This window comes from Capra hircus, chromosome 11, assembly GCF_001704415.2.
Source record: "Capra hircus breed San Clemente chromosome 11, ASM170441v1, whole genome shotgun sequence".
NCBI classification, from domain to species: Eukaryota; Metazoa; Chordata; class Mammalia; order Artiodactyla; family Bovidae; genus Capra; species Capra hircus.
In genome coordinates, this window is record NC_030818.1 from 1649652 (window position 1) to 1673314 (window position 23663).

General features: G+C 44.9%; 1 protein-coding gene across 2 annotated transcripts in view; it reads left to right on the top strand.

Moving 5' to 3' along the window:
• Nucleotides 1-23663, top strand: part of NPHP1 (nephrocystin 1) — a 65306-nt gene that overhangs the window by 26811 nt on the left and 14832 nt on the right. For both annotated transcript variants that reach the window (XM_018054817.1, XM_018054818.1), the window contains exons 12-16: nt 12623-12697; nt 15461-15571; nt 16966-17048; nt 19291-19367; nt 20577-20676. In XM_018054817.1, the coding sequence (XP_017910306.1) occupies nt 12623-12697; nt 15461-15571; nt 16966-17048; nt 19291-19367; nt 20577-20676 (446 nt within the window). The remainder of the gene's footprint in view (nt 1-12622; nt 12698-15460; nt 15572-16965; nt 17049-19290; nt 19368-20576; nt 20677-23663) is intronic.

Genomic DNA, 23663 nt, shown 5'->3' on the forward strand with positions numbered 1-23663 from the left:
AACATTCAGGACTGATTTCCTTTAGGATGGACTGGTTTGATATCCTTGCAGTCCAAGGGACTCTCAAGAGTCTTCTCCAACACCACAGTTCAAAAGCATCGATTTTTCGGCGGAGCGACTGAACTGAACTGAACTGAAGCCTTCTTTATAATCCAACTCTCACATCCATACATGACCACTGGAAAAACCATAGCCTTGACTAGACAGACCTTTGTTGGCAGCAAGGGTCTTTTAATTTCATGGCTGCAGTCACCATCTGCAGCAATTTTGGAGCCCAAAAAAGGTGTCTCATGTTTCCACTGTTTTCCCATCTATTTGCCATGAAGTAATGGGAGCGGATGCCATGATCTTATTTTTCTGAATGTTGAGTTTTAAGCCAACTTTTTCACTTTCCTCTTTCACTTTCAAGATGTTCTTTAGTTCTTCTTCGCTTTCTGCCATAAGAGTGGTGTCATCTGCGTATCTGAGGTTATTGATATTTCTCCCGGCAGTCTTGATTCCAGCTTGTGCTTCATCCAGTCCAGCATTTCTCATGATGTACTCTACATAGAAGTTAAATAAGCAGGGTGACAATATACAGCATTTCCAAATACAGATTTGGAACCAGTCTGTTGTTCCATGTCCAGTTCTAACTGTTGCTTCTTGACCTGCATACAGATTTTTCAGGAGGCAGGTAAAGTGGTCTGGTATTCCCATCTCTTTAAGAATTTTCCACAGTTTATTGTGATCCACACAGTCCAAGGCTTTGGCATAGTCAATAAAGCAGAAGTAGATGTTTTTCTGGAACTCTCTTGCTTTTTCAGTGATCCGGCAGATGTTGGCAATTTGATCTGTGGTTCCTCTCCCTTTTCTAAATCCAGCATGAACACCTGGAAGTTCACGGTTCACGTATTGCTGAAGCCTGGCTTGGAGAATTTTGAGCATTACTTTGCTAGCGTATGAGATGAGTGCAATTGTGCTGTAGATTGAACATTCTTTGGTATTGCCTTTCTTTGGGATTGGAATGAAAACTTATCTTTTCCAGTCTTGTGGCCACTGCTGAGTTTTCCAAATGTGTTGGCATATTGAGTGCAGCACTTTCACAGCATCATCTTTTAGATTTGAAATAGCTCAACTGGAATTCCATCCCTTCCACTAGCTTTGTTTATAGTGATGCTTCCTAAGGCCCACTTGACATTGCATTCCAGGATGTCTGGTTCTAGTTGAATGATCACACCATCGTGATTATCTGGGTCATGAAGATTTTTTTTGTATAGTTCTTCTGTGTATTCTTACCACCTCTTCTGCTTCTATTAGGTCCATACCATTTCTGTCCTTTATTGAGCCCATCTTTGCATGAAATGTTCCCTTGGTATCACTAATTTTCTTGAAGAGATCTCTAGTCTTTCCCATTCTATTGTTTTCCTCTTTTTCTTTGCACTGATCACTGAGGAAGGCTTTCTTATCTATCCTTGCTATTCTTTGGAACTCTGCATTCCAATGGGTATATCTTTCCTTTTCTCCTTTGCATTTCACTTCTTTTCTTTTCTCAGCTATTTGCAATGCCTCCTCAGACAACCATTTTGGCTTTTTGCATTTCTTTTTCTTGGGGATGGTCTTGATCCCTGCCTCCTGTACAATGTCACGAACCTCCGTCCATAATTCTTCAGGCACTCTCTCTATCAGATCTAATCCCTTGAATCTATTTGTCACTTCTACTGTATAATCATAAGGGATTAGATTTAGGTCATATCTGAATGGTCTAGTGGTTTTCCCTACTTTCTTCAATTTAAGTCTGAACTCGGCAATAAGGAGTTCATGATCTAAGCCACAGTTAGCTCCTGGTCTTTCTTTTTGCTGGCTGTACAGAGCTTCTCCATTTTCGGCCACAAAGAATATAATCAGTCTGATTTCGGTGTTGACCATTTGGTGGTGATGTCCATGTGTAGAGTATTCTCTTGTGTTGTTGGAATAGGGTGTTTGCTATGACCAGTACGTTCTCTTGGCAGAACTCTATTAGCCTTTGCCCTGCTTCATTCTGTTCTCTGAGGCCAAATTTACCTGTTACTCCAGGTATCTCTTGGCTTCCTACTTTTGAATTCCAGTCCCCTATAATGAAAAGGACATCTTTTTGGGGTGTCAGTTCTAGAAGGTGTTGTAGGTCTTCATAGAACCATTCAACTTCAGCTTCTTCAGCGTTACTGGTCGGGGCATAGACTTGGATCACTGTGATACTGAATGGTTTGCCTTGGAAACGAACAGCAATTATTCTGTCGTTTTTGAGACTGTGTCCAAGTACTGCATTTCGGACTCTTTTCTTGACTCTGATGGCTACTCCATTTCTTCTAAGGGATTCTTGCCTACAGTAGTAGATATAAAGGTCATGTGAGTTGAAGGGCAACAAGGGAAAACTAAAGCAAAGCTAGTATCATCATAGTTAATGTAAAATACTGAACACTATCCGCTACGGTCAGTAACAATGCAAAGATACCCAAGAAATAAGATAGCTTAGGTTTTTTTTCTAATTGACAAAAGACTTGAGCAAGCACTTAAAAAAAGAAAATATGACAGGCCAACAGGCATATAAAAAGATACTGAGCACATAATAAGTCATCTGTGAAATGCAAATGAAAACCAGAGTGAAAGAGATCCAACTATAGACTAAGAAACCACCTTAAACATAATAATACAGGCAGGTTAAAAGCTGAAGAGCAGAGAAAGACACGCCATTCAGAAGATGTTAATATCAGACAAAGCATACTTCAGAACAAGGAACGTTATTGGGAACAAGGTGGTACATTACATGATAGGGTGGACCATTCCGCAAGAAGATGCCCCAGTCCTCAGTGTGTATACACTCAACATCAGAGCTTCAAAATGCATGTGGTAGAAATGGATAGAACTAAAGGGAGAAATTGGCAAAGCCGTACTTATAATTACAGATTTTAATACTTCTCTCTATAGTACTGTAACAGAACAGGAGATTGACCACCATATTGTGACACAGCTTCCAAATGGTCTCCTGGGGTCCCTCTGGCCACCCCTCCAATCCATCTCCAGGGAGGAGCCAGAAATCACCCCCAGATGTACATCTAAGTCATGTCACTCCGTCATGGCAAACAGAAGATCAGTAAGATTATAAAAGAACAGAACAACACCATGAACAAACTGGATGTAATTAACGTTTGTAAAACACTTCACCCCCAATTGCATTCTTTTTAGTGAATATGGAACATTCACCAAAATAGGTGGTCCTGAACAGATTTTGAGATCATGCAGTGTAGGGTTTTGATCACAGGGAGTTGAATTAGAAACCAAAAACAGAAAGAGAGCAGGAAAAAAATCCTTGGAAATTATGCAACTGGTTTCTAAATAATCCATGAGTTAAGAGAAGCGTTGCTTAGAGGGAAGTTTGTCACACTAGAAAAGAATTCTCGCTTCCATAATCTAAACTCTGAAGGGGGTGATGCTTGCCGTGAGATCTGAGGGGTGGAAAGACTGTAAGGAGACGGCAGTGTGTTCCTGGCTGAACAGGAGCGCAGGCAGGGCCTTGAGAGGAGAGGTGTGGGAAGGGCTGGCGTGGCTGCGCGGAGGGAGCGAGGAAGTGCAGGGCGGACGAGGAGGGGATGCCGGGTAAGAGCTTGTAAGCCACGAGTTTCGTCTTTGTCCTAAAAACAGGAAAGCTGTTGGAAGAGAGTGACATGACTTAGATGTACATCTGGGGGTGATTTCTGGCTCCTCCCTGGAGACGGATCAGAGGCGTGGCCAGAGGGACCCCAGTAGACCATTTGGAAGCTGTGTCACGATATAGTGGTCAAAAGGCAGCAAGGGTCCACTCCTCCAAGAAAATGAAATCTGAAATCTGGAGCCATTTTGCCTGGAATTAAACCCAGGCTCCACCAGCTGAATGTGGGATGCCAACCAAATGACTCTACCTTGCTCTCTCTGGTGCACCTTCCTTAGGGTCAATGTGAAGACTAGATAAGTTAGTGTAAGTAAATCACTGATAGCTAGACATCCTGGAGTGTGAAATGAAGTGCTAAGCTAGTGGAGGTGATGAAATTCCAGCTGAGCTATTTCAAATCCTGAAAGATGATGCTGTTAAAGTGCTGCACTCAATATGTCAGCATATTTGGAAAACTCAGCAGTGGCCACACGACTGGAAAAGGTCAGTTTTCATTCCATTCCCAAACAAGGGCAATGCTGAAGAATGTTCAGACTACTGCAGAATTGTGCTCATTTCATGTGCTAGAAAAGTTATGCTCAAAGTCCTTCAAGGTAGGCTTCAGCAGTACATGAGTCAAGAACTTCCAGATGTACAAGCTGGATTTAGAGAAGGCAGAGGAACCACAGATCAAATTGCCAACATTCGCTGGATCATAGAGAAAGCAAGGGAATTCCAGAAAAACATCTGCTTCATTGACTATGCTAAAGCCTTTGATTGTGTGGATCACAACAAACTGGAGAATTCTTAAAGAGACGGGCATACCAGACCACCTTGCCTCCCCTGAGAAACCTGTGTGCAGTCAACAAGCAAGTGAGAACCAGACATGGAACAGCAGACTGGTTCCAAATCGGGAAAGGAGTATGTCAAGGCTGTATATTGTCACCCTGCTTATTTAACTTACATGCAGAGTACATCATGTGAAATGCTGGGCTGGTTGACTCATAAGTTGGAATCAAGATTGCCAGGAGAAATATCAACAACCTCAGATATACACCTGATACCACTCTGAAGGCAGAAAGTGAAGAGAAACTAAAGAGCTCTTGATGGAGGTGAAAAGGAGGGTGAAAAAGCTGGCTTAAAACTCAACATTTAAACCACTAAGATCATGGCATCTGGTCCCATCACTTCATGGCAAAAGAAGGAGAAAAAGTGGCAGCAGTGGCGGGTCTCATTTTCTTGGCCTCCAAAATCACTGCAGACAGTGACTGCAGTCATGACATTAAGACGCTTGCTCCTTGGAAGAAAACCTATGACAAACCTAGACAGCATATCGAAAAACAGAGGCATCACTTTGCTGACAAAGGTCTGTTTAGTCAAAGCTATGGTTTTTCCAGTAGTCGTGTATGGATGTGAGAGTTGGACTATAAAGAAAGCTGAGCGCCAAAGAACTGATGCTTTTGAACTGTGGTGTTGGAGAAGACTTTTGAGAGTCCCTTTGACTGCAAGGAGATCCAACCAGTCCATCCTAAAGGAGATCAGTCTTGGGTGTTCATTGGAGGGACTGATGCTGAAGCTCCAGTACTTTGGCCACGTGATGCAAAGAGCCGACTCATTGGAAAAAAACGTGATGCTGGGAAATATTGAAGGCAAAAGAAGGGGGCGGCAGAGGATGAGATGGGTAGATAGCATCACCGACTCAATGGACATGAATCTGAACAAACTCTGGGAGATAGTGACGGACAGGGAAGGCTGGTGTGCAGCAGTTCACGGGGTCGCAAAGAGTGGGACACGACTGAGCGACTCAACAACACAACAAAGCACTTCCACCAACCCGTGCAACACCGTGAGATCACCAGAGGAGAGTGATGATGGAGACTCGATGAGAGAAGTGGAGATGAGGGCTGTGGCTGGAGGCACATTCAGGAGGCTTCACTTGTCACGGGCTGAGTGCGGGGAGTGCGGGAGCGCGGGGCGTCAGGCGCGAAGCCGGGTCTCTGACTCCCAGGTCTGGGGGGATGGCGGGGATCCGCCATGAGGTAGAGAGCAGTGATAGCAGGCCAGGTGTGGAGGAGTTCTTGGGTTTATCTTGGTCCCTGCTGAGTATACTTACTTAAAAAAAAGAACTTTTTTATTTTGTATTGGGGTATAGCCAGTTAACACACAATGCTGTGATAGTGTTAGGTGAACAGCGAAAGGACTCAGCCATGCACAGACATGCATCCATTCTCCCCCAAACCCCCTTTCCATCAGGCTGCCTATGACATTGAGCAGAGCTCCCTGGGCTGTACCGTGGGTCCTTGGTGATCCATTCTAAATACAGCAGGGTGCACGTGTACCTTCCAAACTCCCTAACCATCTGCTCCCCCGCCCTTCCCCCAGCAGCCACAGCTCGTTCTCGAAGTCTGTGAGTCTGTTTCTGTCTTGTACGTTCATTTGTATGATTCTTTTGAGATTCCACATAGGATGGATGTCACACAACACTTCTCCCTCTCTCTGACTTCCTTCCCTCAGTGTGACACTCTCTCAGTCAACCATGTTGCGGCAAATGGCATTGTTTCATTCCTTTTTGATGGTTGGGTAATATTCCGTTGTGTATATGTATCACATCTTCCTTATCCATTTCCCTGTGGCTCCCCGGTAAATAATCTGCCCGCAATACAGGAAATGCAGGAGGACTGGGTTCAGTCCCTGGGCTGGGAAGATCCCCTGGAGGAGGGCATGGCCACCCACTCTGGTATTCTTGCCAGGAAGATCCCGTGGACAGAGGAGCCTGGGGGCTGCGGTCCCCGGGGCTATGGACAGCAGGCTGTAACTGAGAGACAGCACTGCCCTGGGCATCTGGTTGCTCCCGTGTCCTGGCTACTGTAGACAGCACTACAGTGAGCACTGGGGTGCACGCATGTTTTCAGATCATGTTTTTCTCTGGATATATCCCAGGGGTGGGATTGCAGGGCCATATGGTAGCTCTGTTTTTAGTTTTGAGGAACCTCTATTATGGCAGAAAGTGAAGAGGAACTAAAAGCCTCTTGATGAAGTGAAAGAGGAGAGTGAGAAAGTTGGCTTAAAGCTCAACATTCAGAAAACGAAGATCATGGCATCTGGTCCCATCACTTCGTGGGAAATAAATGGGGAAACAGTGGAAACAGGGTCAGACTTTATTTTGGGGGGCTCCAAAATCACTGCAGATGGTGACTGCAGCCATGAAATTAAAAGACACTTACTCCTTGGAAGAAAAGTTATGACCAACCTAGATAGCATATTCGAAAGCAGAGACATTACTTTGCCAACAAAGGTCCATCTCGTCAAGGCTATGGTTTTTCCTGTGGTCATGGATGGATGTGAGAGTTGGACTGTGAAGAAAGCTGAGTGCTGAAGAATTGATGCTTTTGAACTGTGATTTTGGAGAAGAGTCTTGAGAGTCCCTTGGACTGCAAGGAGGTCCAGCCAGTCCATTCTGAAGGAGTTTAGCGGGATTTCTTTGGAGGGAATGATGCAGAAGCTGAAACTCCAGTACTTTGGCCACCTCATGCGAAGAGTTGACTCATTGGAAAAGACTCTGATGCTGGGAGGGATTGGGGGCAGGAGGAGAAAGGGACGACAGAGGATGAGATGGCTGGATAGCATCATTGACTCGATGGACATGGGTTTGTGTGGATTCCTGGAGTTGGTGATGGACAGGGAGGCCTGGCGTGCTGCGATTCATGGGGTCGCAAAAAGCCGGACACGACTGAGTGACTGAACTGAACTGATACTGTTTTCCATAGTGGCTGCACCAACTTACATTTCCACCAACTGTGTAGGAGGTTCCCTTCTCTCCAGACTTTCTCTAGCATTTATTGGGCTTCCTAGGCAACGCAGTGGTAAAAAAATCCACCTGTCAATGCAGGAGACTCAAGAGACGTGGGTTGGATCCCTGGGTGTGGAAAATCCCCTGGAGTAGGGCATGGCAACCCATCCTGTATTCTTACCTGGGAAATCCCATGGATAGAGGAGCCTGGGGGGCCCCAGTCCAAGGGGCTGCAGAGAGTCAGACGCGAGCACACACACCTCAGCTAAGAGTATATTCACTCACAGCAGGAGGAAAGCGCCTTTGCTTCATCTGAACCACACAAAACCACTGCCATGAGGAACCACTAGGTGTCATCACTGTTCAAGAAGAGATGAACCACTTTCTTCTAAGATCTGGTTCCAAACTTTTTGCTCTCTCTCTCTCTCTCTGTTCTTACAGATGACAACATAAAGACTGGAATTTTATTTTGACTAATATATCTAAATCATAGAAGTTATTTTATATAAAAATAATAGAGGTTGGTTTATGAAGTGAATTTATGTCCAATTTTCCAAATCATGGAGTTATAGAACGTAGTTAATAGTTACATGCTCATTCTATTTATTTGGGCTTCCCTGGCAGCTGGTAAAGAATTTGTCTCCAATGTGGGAGACCCAGGTTTTATTCCTGGGTTGGGAAGATCCCCTGGGGAAGGGAATGGCTACGCACTTCAGTATTCTTGCCTGGAGAATCTATTTACTTAAGAATACTTCTTTAGTAAATTTAAGCCAAGTCACAAATAGAAAGCACTGCTTCCAATAATGACTGAATAAGCTCCTCTCCAAATAACTAACCTAGTGAGAACAGCTGTAAATTTTGGGTAATATACAAAACGCCACTCCCTCAAGTCTCTGACAAGCATCCCAAAGCAGGTGGATCCTGGAGGGGAATCTTAACTCTCGAGCCTGCTGTTTTATTTTTTCCCTTCCTTCCCTTTCTTTTTCATTCCTCTGTTTTCGTTTTTCTGTCTTCCTGTGTGTTAAACATTTTTTTTAGAACTCCATTCTGAAGTGCCTGCGGTGTTGTTGAGTGGCTCTCTTTGTACAGCTTTTTCAATAGTTGAACTAAAATAAGTAGGTATTATTTTATATCTACATAACTTCCCCCAGTCTGCTTGTCAACATCCCAGTTCAAGTGATCAGGAGAAACTTTAACCCTCTCACTGCTTTATAATTATCTTAAGAATTTCCTCTGCATACACTGAGAACCGCATCACACAGTATGATAATTTTGCCTCAACCATTAAGCTTTTCCCCAGTTGCAGAGAGCAGGGGCTACTCTAGTTGCCACGTGCGGGCTTCTCCTCGCGGTGGCTTCTTTGGTTGCAGAGCACAGACTCTCGGCTGCGGGGGCCTCAGCAGTGTCCGCACGGGGGCGCAGTAGTCTCGGCCCCCGGCCTCTGAAGTCAGGCTCAGGAGCTGTGGCACGTGGGCTGAGTGGGATTTTCCGGGATCAGGGATTGAACCATGTCTCCTGCCTTGGCAGGCAGGTTCTTTACCGCTGAGCCGCTAGGGAAGCCCTACCCTTGTTTCTACTCTTTCCATTGTTCTTCCTTCCTTCCTTCCTGATACTCAGAGATTCCTCCTGCTCCCACGTTCTTTTCTATTTAGAGAACTTCCTTTAACCATTCTTTTAGGGTAGGTCTGCTGGCTATAGATTCCCCTAGTTTTCCTTTATCTGAGAAAGCCTGCTTTCCCTTTCTTCATGGTGGGTATTTTCACTAGATATAGAACTCTAGGTTGGCAGTTCTTTTCTTTAAGCACTTAAAAAATACTGTTCCGCTTCATTGGAGTTGACTTTACCCTTAGGGGTGAATCTAAGTGGTGTTCCTCTCTCACTGCTTTCAGGATATTGTGTTTAGTTTCTAGAAGTTTATATACTTTGTCATGGGTTTCTTGGACTTACACTGTTTCAGGTTTTCTCAGCTATGACCATTTCCTTTCCCTCTATTCTGTTCGGTTGTTCAGACTGTGTAATTTCTGTTTGCCTGTCTTCAAGCTCACTGATTCTTTTCCCTCTTTTCTATTCTGTGGCTGAGTCTATTTAGTGACTTGTGTAGGTGTGTGTGTGTGTCTGTTTTCAGACTTGGGGTTCTCTGGTGGCTCAGACGGTTAAGAATCTACCTGCAATACAGGAGACCCAGGTTCAATCCCTGGGTCAGAAGATCCCCTGGAGAAGGAAATGGCAAGGCACTCCAGTATTCTTGTCTGGGAAATCCCATGGACAGAGCAGCCTGCTGGCTGAGTCACTAACACTTTCACTTTCATTGTATTTTTCAGTTCTAGAATTTCTGTTAGGGTCCTCCTTCTTTTTCTTTCTGTTTTTTTTTTTGTTAAAATTTCCTTATTTCTTTCTTGAAACTCCGTATTTCTTTCTATATTTTAAATTTATTTTAAGCACCTCCATAGTTTTTTATTGAAGTATTTTTAGATGACTGCTTTAAAATGCTTTTCAAATAATTCCAACATCAGTCATCTTAGTGTTGGTATCTTTTTTTTTTTAACTTTTAACTTTATATTGGAATATAGCTGATTAACCACGTTGTGATGGTTTCAGGTGGATAGCAAAGGGACTCAGCCATGCATACACATGTATCCATTCTCCCCCAAACACCCCTCGCATGCAGGCTGCCACAAGACACTGAGCAGAGTTAGTGTTGTTATCTTTTGGTTCTTTTCTCACTTAAGGTGAGATTTTCCTGGTATTTGGTGTAATGAATGATTTTTTCTTTAACAGTTGTATCCTAGACATTTGAGAGCGGGGAGTCTGGATCTTGATGAGTTTTGCCCCTATTGTAGCGCACACAGTGACGCCACTCCTGCCAGGTGAGAGCGAGGCCGCCTCTGGGCCTCTGCACACACCTCTGGGGAAAGGCGTGTCTCCTTACGTGGGGACCCTGATGAGGCTCAGGCTCCTCTGTAGGCCTCCAGTGACAGCACTTGCCGTGTCATTCCTTAGGACCTATGGTCCCTAGCCAGCCCACTTTCCTTTTCCCACTCTGGACATTACAAGAGGATAAAAATAAGGTTTCTGAATTTCACTGTATTAAATTTTCCATCAAAAAGAGAACTGTGAACAAATAATGAACTCTATGCTATGCATGTTAACATATTTAGATAAAAGTTTACTTATGTCTGCAAGTTTGTAGTGTGTCAAAAACTGAGATGAGTTGATGGATGGCTAGATGGTATATGTGATAAAGCAAGCGAAGTAAAATGCTGATGGCAGAATCCAGGTGATAAGCTTCGGGTATCCTGTAATTTCTTTTAACTTGTCTGGTATATTTGACATGTTTTATAATCAACCATCATTGTATGTTTCATCCTTAAACAGTGATTGAAAAGCCTTAGGAACTCAGTAAGAAATAATACATCAACAAACTGTATACCTATTTTGCCAATAATTAGAGAAATAGAAAACAAATCTAAATCTCACATTTAGACTCTTATCTTTGAACATTACACTTCCAGTTTGCTTATTCTTTTTCCTTTTACATGCATTTTATACTACAATCTGACTTTTATTGAAATTAGCAATATTTGTTAAATTAGGAGCTATTTCAAATACATAGAAACATGCAGAAAAAAAAAAATAATAGCTATCCATGGCCTTGTCACCTAGTTCTTTTGAAGCCTCTAAGTTTGCAGTATGTAAATTTCTAGGCTTGCTACTTAGCTGTAATTATTCTCATAAATCTAAAATCAGTCTGTATTTCTGTATTCCTTACTAACGCACCAGGATACTCACATGCTTTAACTCCCCACTGCCCCATCTTGTTGTCATTGCACATAAAATGCTCCTCTTGGCCATATTTCTTGAAAGGTCAGTTATACCTAAAGTTTCTCCTAATTTTCTGGTTAATCTCTCTCAGATAGCAAGCATTTCACTTAGTACCATTGATTATTAATGCAGAAGTCTGAGTCTAAATTCATTTGTCAGTTCTTTTGTTGTTTTATAAGTGCTGTGACACTTGGCTTTGTTAATCACTGTTCCCCTGCACCCAAGCACACTTCTTACCGTCCTCCTCAGCTTTTACTTTGTGGTGCTCCTCAGCGCCAGGCAGATTTGTTCACTTTTTGTGAGTCTGTTTGGTTATTTCTCTTGCCAGTTCCATGAACAAGGGATACTTGTTGGTTGTGTTCACTGCTGTATATTTCCAGTGCCTAGAACAGTACTGGTTTACAAAAATATCTCAATTATATGTTACATGAACAAACAAATGGGTATTTCAAAGGGATAATGAAGTGCCCGAGGATTATGGCGAAGCTTGGAGCAGACGGGACCGCTCATGAGGCTGCTTGTGTATGTTTCTGTATAAGGATATGTTTGAAATAGCACTATTAACATAATGAGGTGTGTAGAGGATTACTGTGATTAACTGCTGGCTTAGTTCCTTCAGCTGGTAAAGAATCTGCCTGCAATGCAGGAGACCCTGGTTCAGTTCCCGGGTTGGGAGGGAATTGGTTCTTCCACTGGAGAACAGATAGGCCACCCACTCTAGTATTCTCAGGCCTCGCTGGTGGCTCAGATGGTAAGGAATCCGCCTGCAGTGAGGGAGACCTGGGTTTGATCTCTGGGTTGGGAAAATCCCCTGGAGAAGGAAATGGCAACCTACTCCAGTGTTCTTGCCTGAGAATCCCATGGACAGAGGAGCCTCCTGGGCTACAGTCCATGGGGTTGCAAAGAGTCAGACACGACTGAGTGAGTAACCCAAGTTTGTTCCTCAAGGAAGCCCTGCCAGGCTCACCTTCTCCCATGCTTCTCCCTTGTTTCCCTCCATTGGGCCCCTGCCCCGCCCGGTCACCCAGCTCTTCAGCCCAACGTATTCCTTTTCGTGAAGATGTGGGATGGTCTCAGCGATGGGACACTTAGGGCACAGCCCATGGGGCCACACTTCAGCTTGCCAGTTACCCAAGGCCCCGTGGACCCACCCACACCCCATCCCATTCCAGGAGCATTCACATGTTCCCTTTTGTTAATCATTTAAAAAGTTATGTATGTAGCTGATATAAAAAGAAAAAAAAAGAAATGCAGAATCGCCCAAAGGAGAAAGATGCCCACCTTTCCCTCTGCTCCGCTGTTCAGATGGAGCATGGAGGTGGTGAAGTTCCAACAGTGTGATTCCAAATGGGAAAATCTCATTTCAGGTTCTGAGCAACATTCACACAGTCAGGGCCACGTGGCAACCTAAGAAGCCCCAAACATGGACCTTTTCTCCCCAGGTAAGGAATCTGCTGAGTGAATTGAGTGAAATATGAGTTTTTTACCCATTAAGTATTATTAAGTATTATGCAATTAGTTTCTAAGGTAAGATTATCAACATGTATTTGGTAATGCACTTTGGTGTATTTGGTGTTGCTAGAGAAGACTCTTGGGAGTCCCTTGGACAGCAAGGAGATCAAACCAGCCAATCCTAAAGGAAATCACCCCTGAATATTCATTGGAAGGACTGATGCTGAAATTAAAGCTCTAGCACTTTGGCCACCTGATGTGAAGAGCTGACTCTTGGAAAAGACCCTGATGCTGAGGGCAGGAGGAGAAGGAGGTGGCAGAGGATAAGACGGTTGCATGGCATCACTGACTCAATGGACATGAGTCTGAGCAAACTCCAGGAGACAGTGAAGAACAGGGAAACCTGGCGCGCTGCCTGAGCAGGACACAACTGAGCGACTGAAAAGAGCAACAGACTCCTGAAATTACGTGTTTCTATCTAACACAGGATATATGGTGCCAGGCCTGAACCTTTAGATTATTTAATGTTCTCGGAGGACTTTGATAAAAATCACTCAAGTTTCTGCCTCACCAAAGTTACCATGCCTATGAATCATCTCATTCAGTGAATCACAAGGTTCAATTTTAGAAAATTCTGTCTGATGGAAAATGAAAACAAAAAGAAAAACCTTAAAAGGGACTCTTAGCATTTCTTAAGAAGTGTTTTTTTTTTTTTTTTTTTTTTAAATGCAGTCTCCAGCTGTGCTCAGGAGAGCTGTGCTTTCTTCAAATAAACTCATGGGTGACGGCTAGGGAGCCGATCATCCCTTGACATCCAGGGACTGTCAAGATTGAAACAAACAAAGACAGGAATGAGGTTAAGTGGCTTCAAGCCACTGAGTCAGTGTCATATAGATGCCGGGGAGATGAAGTTGTCTTTATGTTCTTTTAATAATATTAGTTGTCTATAGCTCTGTTTACTTTTTTCCACCTCCAGTTTCATTGCGTCCTTCCCACGGTTCACTCCCTTGTGTCACTGACCCCAAGAACCCTTCATTAAACTTCTGTTGCATCAAGAGATCTCACAGCAAGGCAGAGGTTCACCACGTGGGCACAGCACGGGGAGGAGCCCGGCCACCTCACCTGTGGGCTCTGCACAGGTCCACACTTGTCCACAGCACCACCCCCCCAAGTCCAGTGGGATCTTTTTTTTTTTTTAATGTGAACCATTTTAAAGTCTGTATTGAATTCGTGACAACATTGCTTCTGCTTTTTGTTTTGGTTTCTCGTCGAGAGGCATGTGGATCTGAGCTCCCCCACCAAGGATTAAACCCACACCCCCTGCATGGGAAGGTGAAGTCTTAACCCTCTGCACCACCAGAGAAGTCCTCCAGTTTGGTCTTTTAAGCATCCTTCCCGCATTCATTTTGGCCCAACAACTTTTCTAATGTTCTCCTGGATATAAAGATGAACTGATGGAAGGGATAACTAGTATGTATAGGTTCCTTTGTGAGTGAAATTAACCGTCTGTCGTTTAGGTGTGAGGCATGCTTCCTGGACACTGTGGGAGCTTCTGTGTTGGTGCAGAAGAGACAGACACATGTACAGCACCAATATCCTCTGTGTGTGGAGCTCTGACCGTGTGCTGGGCACCGAGGCAGCCGCTAGGTGCGTCTTCCCATTGAATCCTTAGAGTCACTCCGTGCAGTGGGTGCTATTGGCAGCTATGACGTAGGCAGAGTGTAATGGTTGTGGGGCTCCTAGTACTGTGGAACCATGGAGAAGCAGGCTTTATAGAAGAGAAACTGATCTTGTAGGATGTGTGGGATTTTATCGGCAAGGAAGAGGGATGTTGTGGTCCAGGGAGAGTGAAAGGAAAGGAAAATTCCCGAGGCCTGCCTCAGGGAAGCTGGGCACGTGTGTGTGGAGGTTATATTAGTCCTGTCTGCAAAGGACAGTGGTTAATGTAAATATCTCATCAGGAACTTGCCTGGTGGTCCAGTGGTTAGAACGCCAAGCTTCCACTGCAAGGGGCACAGGTTTGACCCCTGGTTGGGGGTCTAAGATCCCGCGTGCCATGCAGTATGCCCCCTCCCCTCCAAAAATCTTATCGCATATCACACTGTGTTTGTAGCACCTCCGAAGACCTCGGGACAGGGCTTGTTTTGCATTAGCTTCTCTAAGCAAAGGGTAAGTGAACGGAAAGGTACAAAATTACATTTCTTTAGCACAAAAATTACATTTTAAAATTTCAAACCTTTGGTATAGATGAGTCCAATCCATCTGCTCTTTGTTTCCATTAAAAGACCTTGAGGACTTCGCTGATGGTCCAGTGGTTGAGATTTGGCCTTGCAATGCGGGGGCTGTGGGTTCAATCCCTGGTCAGGGGGCTAGGACCCCACAGGTCTTGCAACCAGAGAAGCAAAACAGAACATAAGCTATATTGTAACAAATTCAATAAAGACTTTCAAAGTGGTCTACATTTTTTAAAGATCTTACAAGAAAAAAGACCTTTATTATGGTGCAGATGATGGAGCTGAACTGTCCTGCCATTTTAAAAAAGTTTATTTTATTGAAGTGCAGTTGATTTACAGTGTGTACCGGTTACTGCTGTACAGCAGAGCAACTAGTTCAGTCTTTCTCACACTCTTTCCCGTTATGCTTTATCACAGGGTAGTGACTCGGGCGCCCTGCCCGACAGCAGGACCTCGGTGTTTTTCCCCCGCTTCGTTCTCCATGTGTCTTAGTAACCTCCGTTTTCTGCGTTGTTTCAGGTTACTGGCATCTTGCCCTGCCTGCTTGATGGCGACTGTTTCATCAGATCCAATTCTTCCTCTCCAGATCTTGGAATATTATTTGAACTTGGAATTTCTTATATTCGCAATGTATGTCAGTTGAAAGATAAAGCTTTCTGATTATCAGTCAAAAGGGAAGTTTTTTTTAAATGTCTGTTCTTAGTAACAATAATTGAGATTTTTCTGTGTAATAGAATATTAACCTCTTGAGGAATGGGAATGGCAGTGATTCTAATTTTATTTTTCTGATGCTGCTTTTTCAGCAGCGTTTAAAGCAAGTCTTTTTCTTTGTATTTTTAGCTGGAGTGAACTCCAGTGCTTTGCAAGAATGAAGATTTGAAAAAGATGGGACTTTACAGGAAGTGATAGATGCTCAGTGGCTTTCCAGCACAGAGCTGTACCTCTGTCCTTGAGGGTCAGAGTGCCCTTAACCTTGTAAATGGGGGTTCTAATGAAAGGACCTGGCAGAGAGGTCATTTTATTAAAGGGACATCAGAAACTTGGATCAACTTACATCACATAAACTCTTGAATCAGTGGATGCGGGTCTGCGGCAACATGTTTCCATTTTTCAATAACAGCTTCACAGGTGTGGAATGTGTGCTCGGCTTCATGGTAACCCAGAGAGCCGGCTGTTAGATTCCATTAATGGTGTTACGCTGTCCTTCCATTTCTTTTTTAAAACCTTACTCACTCATTGTTTCTTTCTGGCTGCGCTGGGTCTCCGGTGCTGCGGGCAGGCTTCCTGTAGTTGTGGCGGGCGGGGCTGCTCCTCGTTTGCTGACCGCTCTCTCACTGGGCGGCTCCTCTTGTTGGGGAGCCCGGGCTCAGGAGCTGCAGCGCCTGGGCTCGGCGGTGGGGGCGCACGGGCTCAGTTTCTCCGTGGCATATGGAATCTTCCCGGACCAGGGATCAAACCCATGCCCCCGCGTTGGCTGACGGGTTCTCGCTGCGCCACCAGGGAGGTCCTGCCCTTGCATTTCTTTAAGGCACATTCATCCGTGAGTGTTGCTGTGTAGGACAGGAGCGAGGAGCGGGACCCCCAGGTGAATGCACTGGCCTCTGACGACTGACGGGGGCAGGGGGTGAGGTTCTGAGCAGGGAGCCCCTTCAGTGACTCAATTGACTCATTCCATTTCTCACTGAGGCCCAAAGCCCCCTGCTCGCACGTAGCGTTGATGTGATCTGGGATCATTTCCCAGCATATTTGTATCACTCAAGAAGCAACAGCAGCAGTCGTCCTCGTGTCAGGCTTAGGGTTTTTCAGGAGCGACTTAACAAGGTAAGGTCTTCACCTGACACCCTGCCTTTACCATCCGCCCTGCAAGTCCAGCGGGCCTCCCCGGCTTTCCCTTTGTTTTCTCGTGAAGAACCTTTTAGTTCTAAAGGCAAATACTGGTTTTATTCCTTTTAGGAGAACTTGGTATGTGCTTATAGGTTTGACTGATTCAGACATGAAGGTTCATACCCAGTTTTATTTTCTAGTCCACTGGTGAAAGAGGAGAGTTGAGCTGTGGCTGGGTGTTTCTGAAACTTTTTGACGCCACTGGAATTCCTATTCCAGCAAAGTAAGTTGGGTTTACATATTCCCTCCAAGTGGATAATTTTGTGGAAATTCATTTTTTAGAATCTAGACACCTCAGGTTTCCAGAGGTTTCACATTTCAGTAACTTGAGGGGAGAGGGCTTCTTAATGTTGATTTTAATGTTTTTTGGGGGCCTCCCTGGTGGCTCAAGTGGTAAAGAATCTGCCTGCAATGCAGGAGACCCAGGTTCAATCCCTGGGTCAGGAAGATCCCCTGGAGGAGGGCACGGCTACCCACTCCAGTATTCTTGCCTGGGAAATCTCCTGGACAGAGGAGCCTGGCAGGCTACAGTCCACGGTCTTGCAAAAGAGTCAGACATGACTGAGCAACTAACACTTTCACTTTCACCTTAATATGATAACAGCGCACATGATCTCATCCTAGGAGGGGGAGAATGACGCACAGAGCAAAGGTACTTTAAGGATGTTTGCCCCAGTCGTCTGCTGAGAATGCTTCTTCAGCAGTTCCCTGTGGTATTAGCACACTTCACGGTGCCGGGATGGAGCCTGCTCAGTCCACCTCTGTCTTGTCCGACTCTGCGACCCCGTGGGCGGTGGCCCACCAGGCTCCTCTGTCCGTGGGCTTCTCCAGGCAGGAACATGGAGTGGGTTACCATGCCCTCCTCCAGGGCCTCTTCCTGACTGAGGTTTTGAACCCAGGTCTCCTTCATTGCAGATGAATTCTTTACCGCTGAGCCACTAGGGAAGCCCCAAATAGAGCCTAATTCTCACTAAAGAGTGGGAAAGCTAGGTGAGGGGTCCCCAGGTCTCTGTGACTCCACCTTTCTTCTATAGGTGGTAAGTGGAAATTGTAGCAGCAGCCACTGTAAACAAATTTAAAATTTAAGACCAAAAGCAAATGTTTGTAATGTATTTGCAATATATCCAGTATTTAACAGTCACAAGATTATTATCTTTAATATAAGAAGAGCTCTCAAAAACTAAGAAGAAGAGAATCCAAATTTGAAAGTGGGTGCACACACACAAGTCTAAGTCTAGGATATAAACAAGAAACTCACAGAAGGGATGCAGATGGGCAGTCAGTAGGATGATGATGGAGACCCTAGATTTGGAATGATAGAATTCAGGGCCATAGCCTGGACTCTGTCCGTGTAACTGTCAATGGGTGCTTTAATGTCTCCAAGCTTCAATATCCCCCAGTTTTAAAATGGGATTATAATAGTTCCTATCCCAGAGGTTTAATTCAGATAATGCTGCCCCCTTCCTCCTCTACTGACCCCACAGGGGTGGGCGTGACCTTACCACAGAACAGAGGTAAAAGTCCTCCTGATGGCACTCTGGTGGGAGGGGGCGGGCACCTATCACCCCTCACCCCCTAACCCAATACTGCCTGTAGATGTAGAAGCCCAGGCTTCCTGTGGGTTTTTTGTTTTTCTGTTTTTAATAATGTTCAGGGTTTTTAGTTGTGCTTACTGGGAGGGAAAAGTGCATCTATCCAATCTTTCTTAAAGTCTTAAACTATTTTTTAAAATGAGATGGAGGCCTGGGTATTGATGCAGAAACATCTCCAGTGTGTGTTATTAGCTGAAACCGGCAAGGTGTGGAACCACGTGTGTGCTGACCCCCCTTCTTTTCACGGAGCGCTATGCTTGTGTGCCTGTGGAAACTGTTCCTGGAGGTTGTCTCTGGGGACAGAAGTGGGGAGGCAGTGCCACAGGGTTAAAGAGGCAACTTTAGAAGGAAATGTGTGTCAGTTTGAGATTTATTGTGTGTATGAATTTGTTTTAAAATAATTTGTACAGAAAAAGATAGGACAAGGGGCTTACCAAGCTAGGCGGGAAAGGACAGGGAGGGAGTTTTGGGGGTTTTATTGATTGTTTCTGTGTCATTTGAAGTTTTTACAACAATCTACATGTTACTTTTGCATTTTAAAAGTAGTATAAATTCATAATAGCTTTATTTCCAGTGATGATTCAAAACTTTTGAAAAAGACATTTAAATGGCACAAGTCATTAAAGTCTCAAAATGACATCAGTTAATCTTTCTCACTTTAATGTGGAAAATGTATTTTCTATAGTTCATAGTTAAGAAGGAGACTCAGTTTACTGCGAGGATAACCCTAGGGAAGGATACCAGCTTCCGTCCTCATTCACCAGTGAATGAGGCGTAAATAAGATGTCTGTGGATGTGCTTGTGCTGAAATGATGCTCCCCCGCCGCCTCCACTGTGGCAACGCCGCATGCACACCGTGCTTTTCTTTTGTAGGACTTACAAGCTCTTCTTGAGCGGAGGCACCCCCTATGAAAAAGGCGTTGAAGTGGACCCTTCAGTGTCCAGGAGAGGTACCACTCTCTTTCTGTTGCTTTCTTCCCTTTCCTTAAAGATTAAACAAGCAGACGATGCATCAGAGAAGACAGCTACAGTCTGAAAAGCCTAACGCTTTTCACCTGAATTCACATTTTTAAACATATGTCATTTGATATGAAAATCTCAATCTTTCTATTTCCTCGGTGGCACGTGTGAGACTTTAACATGGGAGATTAGGAAGCATAAGGACCCTGTATTGGTTCCTTTTCATTGAGCACACGGCCTCAGAACTGACGGAACAGGCCAGTTCAGTGATTTCCTTTTGCTCGGTCACTGAGATACATGCCAGGCTGCCCTCTAAAAGCACTGAGCGTCTCTCGATGTGTCCATTGACCAGGCGATGTGGTAGATAATGGGAACATGGAGAGTCAGGCAAACATTTATGGTACTTGCCTCTCGGATCTCAGAGCCTGGCAGATCTGAAACTCCCCTCTGGCTCCTCAGACAGCTGTCTCCTTGTTTCATGATTTAGGACATGCAGCAATGCCAGCCCCACCATCTTGGAACAGGAAGGTCCTGGGGTCTGGGATACAGTTAGTTCCGCTTGAAGTCAGAGATGCTTTTCAGACTCCCCTCTCCTCTGTAATCTGGCAGAATGATGCTAAGAATCTGCTGTCGTGGCAGCTCCAGGGGTTGGCCAGTTGGGAACCTTCTGAGGGTCTTTGAAAATGAAAGTGAAAGTGGCTCAGTTATTTCCCAGTCTTTGCAACCCCATGGACTGCATAGTCCATGGAATTCTCTAGGCCAGAATACTGGAGAGGGTAGGTGTTCCCTTCTCAAGGGGATCTTCCCAACCCAGGGATCAAACCCAGGTCTCCCACATTGCGGGCAGATTCTTTACCAGCTGAGCCACAAGGGAAGCCCAAGAATACTGGAATGGGTAGCCTACCTCTTCTCCAGGGGATCTTCCTGACCCAGGAATCGAACTGGGGTCTCCTGCATTGCAGGCAGATTCTTTACCAGCTGAGCTATCAGGTAAGACCTCTGAAGGTCTTTAGGGCATATCGTACTTCATTAGTTCATTTAGGGTGTATGGGCAGCTGCTGCCTTTCATACAGCTCAGCGCTCCTGGTGCTGAAAAAACTTTGTCTTATTTTTATTATAAAATTTTATGTAAAATACTGTTTTATCACATTCACTGCCTAAGCACTAAGTTTTGATATTTATTTTTTCTTTTTTAAAAGCACATGGTAGTGTTTTCCATCAGTTGATGACAATGAGGAGGCAGCCTCAACTTCTAGTCAAACTGAGATCTTTGAACAGAAGATCACGGAACACGCTAAGGTTAGTACCCGCTGTTACCTGTCTGGGGAACTTGGGCTCATTCAGCATTTATGGACCTTCTCTGCTTCCAGCTTCTCTTCCTGCTCAGTCACTGTTTGTTAGTTGTTGTTTTTTTTTTTTTTCCCCTCACTGATTCTTCAGCCAAGGATCAGTAGGGAAATGGAATAATAATACATTTCAGATTAACTTACTCTTCAGTTTACCAGTTAGTACAAATGGTAGACGTGGTCCAAAGTAGTATAGAAGCTTTTGACTAAGCAGGGCTTATCATCCGTGATCCTTCCCTTAGGGAACTTTGGGGAACTTTTTAAAAAAAATCATCATGAATTTTTTTTTTTTTTTGGCCACACCACATGGCTCGTGGGATCATAGTTCCCAGACCTGGGGTTGAACTCGTGGCCTCAGCAGTGAGAGCTCAGAGTCCTAATGACTGGATTGCCAGGAAATTCCCTGGGGAACTTTTTTTAAATGTCAGGTTTATTGAGGTATAATTTACACGCAAGTAAAATTTGCCCCTTTTACTTTAAGTTCTTTGAGTTGTGACAAGTGTATACAGTCATGTAGCTAGCAGACAACCAAGATAAAGACTATTTCTGTCACTCTGAAGAGTGAACTCATGCCCCTTTGTAATCAGATCTCTGGCTCTGGTCTCAGGCAACAGGTGATCAGTTTTCTTCTCCCAGTTCTACCGTTTCCGGAATGGTCTGCTAATGGCGTCACACAAGGTACAGCCTTTTGAGTCTGGCTTCCTCATTTAGCATAGCATAACGGAGATGCATCCATGCAGTTGCGTGTGTTAGTGTGTGCCTGCGTGCTCAGGTGGTAAGTCGTGTCTGACTCAGGTGACCCCATGGTCTGTAGCCCACCGGGCTCCTCTGTCCATGGGGTTTTCCAGGCGAGAATACTGGAGTGGGTTGCCATTGCCTTCTCTAGGGGATCTTGGAGATCCCCTGGGATCAAACCCAGGCTCCTGCGCCTCCTGCATTGACAGGAGGATTCTTTACCACTGAGCCACCTGGGAAGCCCCACGTGTCAGTGGTTTGTTCCTTTTTGTTCTAACTAGGATTCCATTCGGTGGATATACACAGTGTGTTTATTTATTCACCAGTTCGGAGACATTTGGGTTGTTTCTAGGTTTGGGCAATCATGAACAAAGCTGCTCTAAATATTTGCATAGAGTTTGTGTGTGTGTGTGTGGACTTATATCTTCCTTTCTTGTGAGATTACTGGATCATCTGGCCTTTGCTTAACTTGATGAGCAATTGGCAAACTGTTTTCCAGTATGACCAGGCTATTCTATACTCTCTCCAGCAAGGTATGAGAGTTCCAATCACTCCAGTATTCTTGACAGCATTTGGTATGATTGGTTTCTTTCTGTTTTGCCCATTTTAATGAGTGATCAGTGGTATCTCGTGGTGGCTCTAGTTTGCGTCTTCTTTAGGGAGCTTTTACATGGGTAGCATCCCAGGTCTACCCATGTCCAACCCAGGAGTCTCCTGGACAAGCCATTTACCGCCTTTCTCAGGGTCTCAAGGTCTGTGTCTTTTAAATGGACATAATGATATCAAGCCCATCAAGCTCTAATGGGGTTTAAGGAAATGAAAACATAAAGCATTTGCCTAGTATTTATGGTGCATGCCTCACAGTAATACACAATAAATATCACAATAATTGTTACTCTTATTATCATATGTGCACGTGTACTCAGTGGATCAATCATGTCCAACTCTGTGACCCTGTGAACTGTATAGCCAGCCAGGCTCCTCTGTCCATGGGATTTCCCAAGCAAGAATGCTGGAGTGGGTTGCCATTGCCTTCTCCAGGGGATCTTCCTGACCCAAGAATCGAACCGGGGTCTGCTGCATTGCTTTACTGTGCGAGCCACCAGGGAAGCCTTAGTATTGTCATATGTGTAAATAAATGTAAATATCATGTGTGCAGATAAATGTAAATACAATAGCAGATAGCAGCGCCGTCATGAGGATGCGCTGAGTAGCTGGTAAGATCAGAGAAATTCACATCGGGCTTTGAAGTTTGGAAGGAGGTGCCCTGTGATGATGTGGGGCTGTGGAGGACACGGCACAGGAGGCGGGCAGGAGCGCGTGGCTCGCGAACAGGGGCGGAGGCGGCCGGGCAGCCCCGCTGGGACGCTGACTGCTGGGGATGCCCAGGCTCAGGGAGACTTGGAGCTCTCTGTGAGTGGTTGCTTTCCTCGCCTGAGATCATGCTCCCAGTTTAAATATCCCTGGCTCTTATCACTAGTACTGAAATGTGTTTTATAATGATAGTGTTAACAGTTCAATCTTTCAACAACCATTAATTGTGTGCTCATGGGTAGTATTCACTCTTGGCTGCCCCCCACCCTGCCCGCCTCCCCGGATGTCCATAGAGCCTATAAACTCCCCCTTTCTGGCCAATCTTTTCTTGGACAGTTTTTATTTTTCAAGATAAAAAAAGAAGCAGGAACATAGGAGCGGTCTTTGTAAAAGGAAAGCTAGAATCCTGTTCAGCCTCATTCTTCCTACTTCTTCAACCACCCGCTGCTTTTCTGGTTGATAAGCTTTCCAGAGTCTAAAGCACTTCCAAGCATATCTTTCAAGTACAGCTTTTAATAGTGTTTCTTTGGCTTCAAATACTGGCTTGGAGATATGCTTTACAATCTAGATCAATCTGACTGGGTGAGCAGTGGTCAGATCAATGGGCCCATTCTCCCAAAGCCAATAATGTTCTTCTGTGTACTGGGTTCTCAAAGAAGGGCCCCCAGCCCTCAGCCCTGACCTCAGGAATAGAGGCCCTTGTTGGTTGCAGAACATAGTAGGCATCCAAAAAACGTTTGTGAAGTTACTTCAAGGCAGAGGTCTTCCTGCCGGTGTAAAAGCTCCGCCCTGCCACCTGTGGTCCCTGGCCTCCCTTGTCTCATCTCTGTGTGCACGCCACTCTCCTCTCAGAGCCCAGGGAGAGCCCTGAGGACCATCGTGAACGGGGCT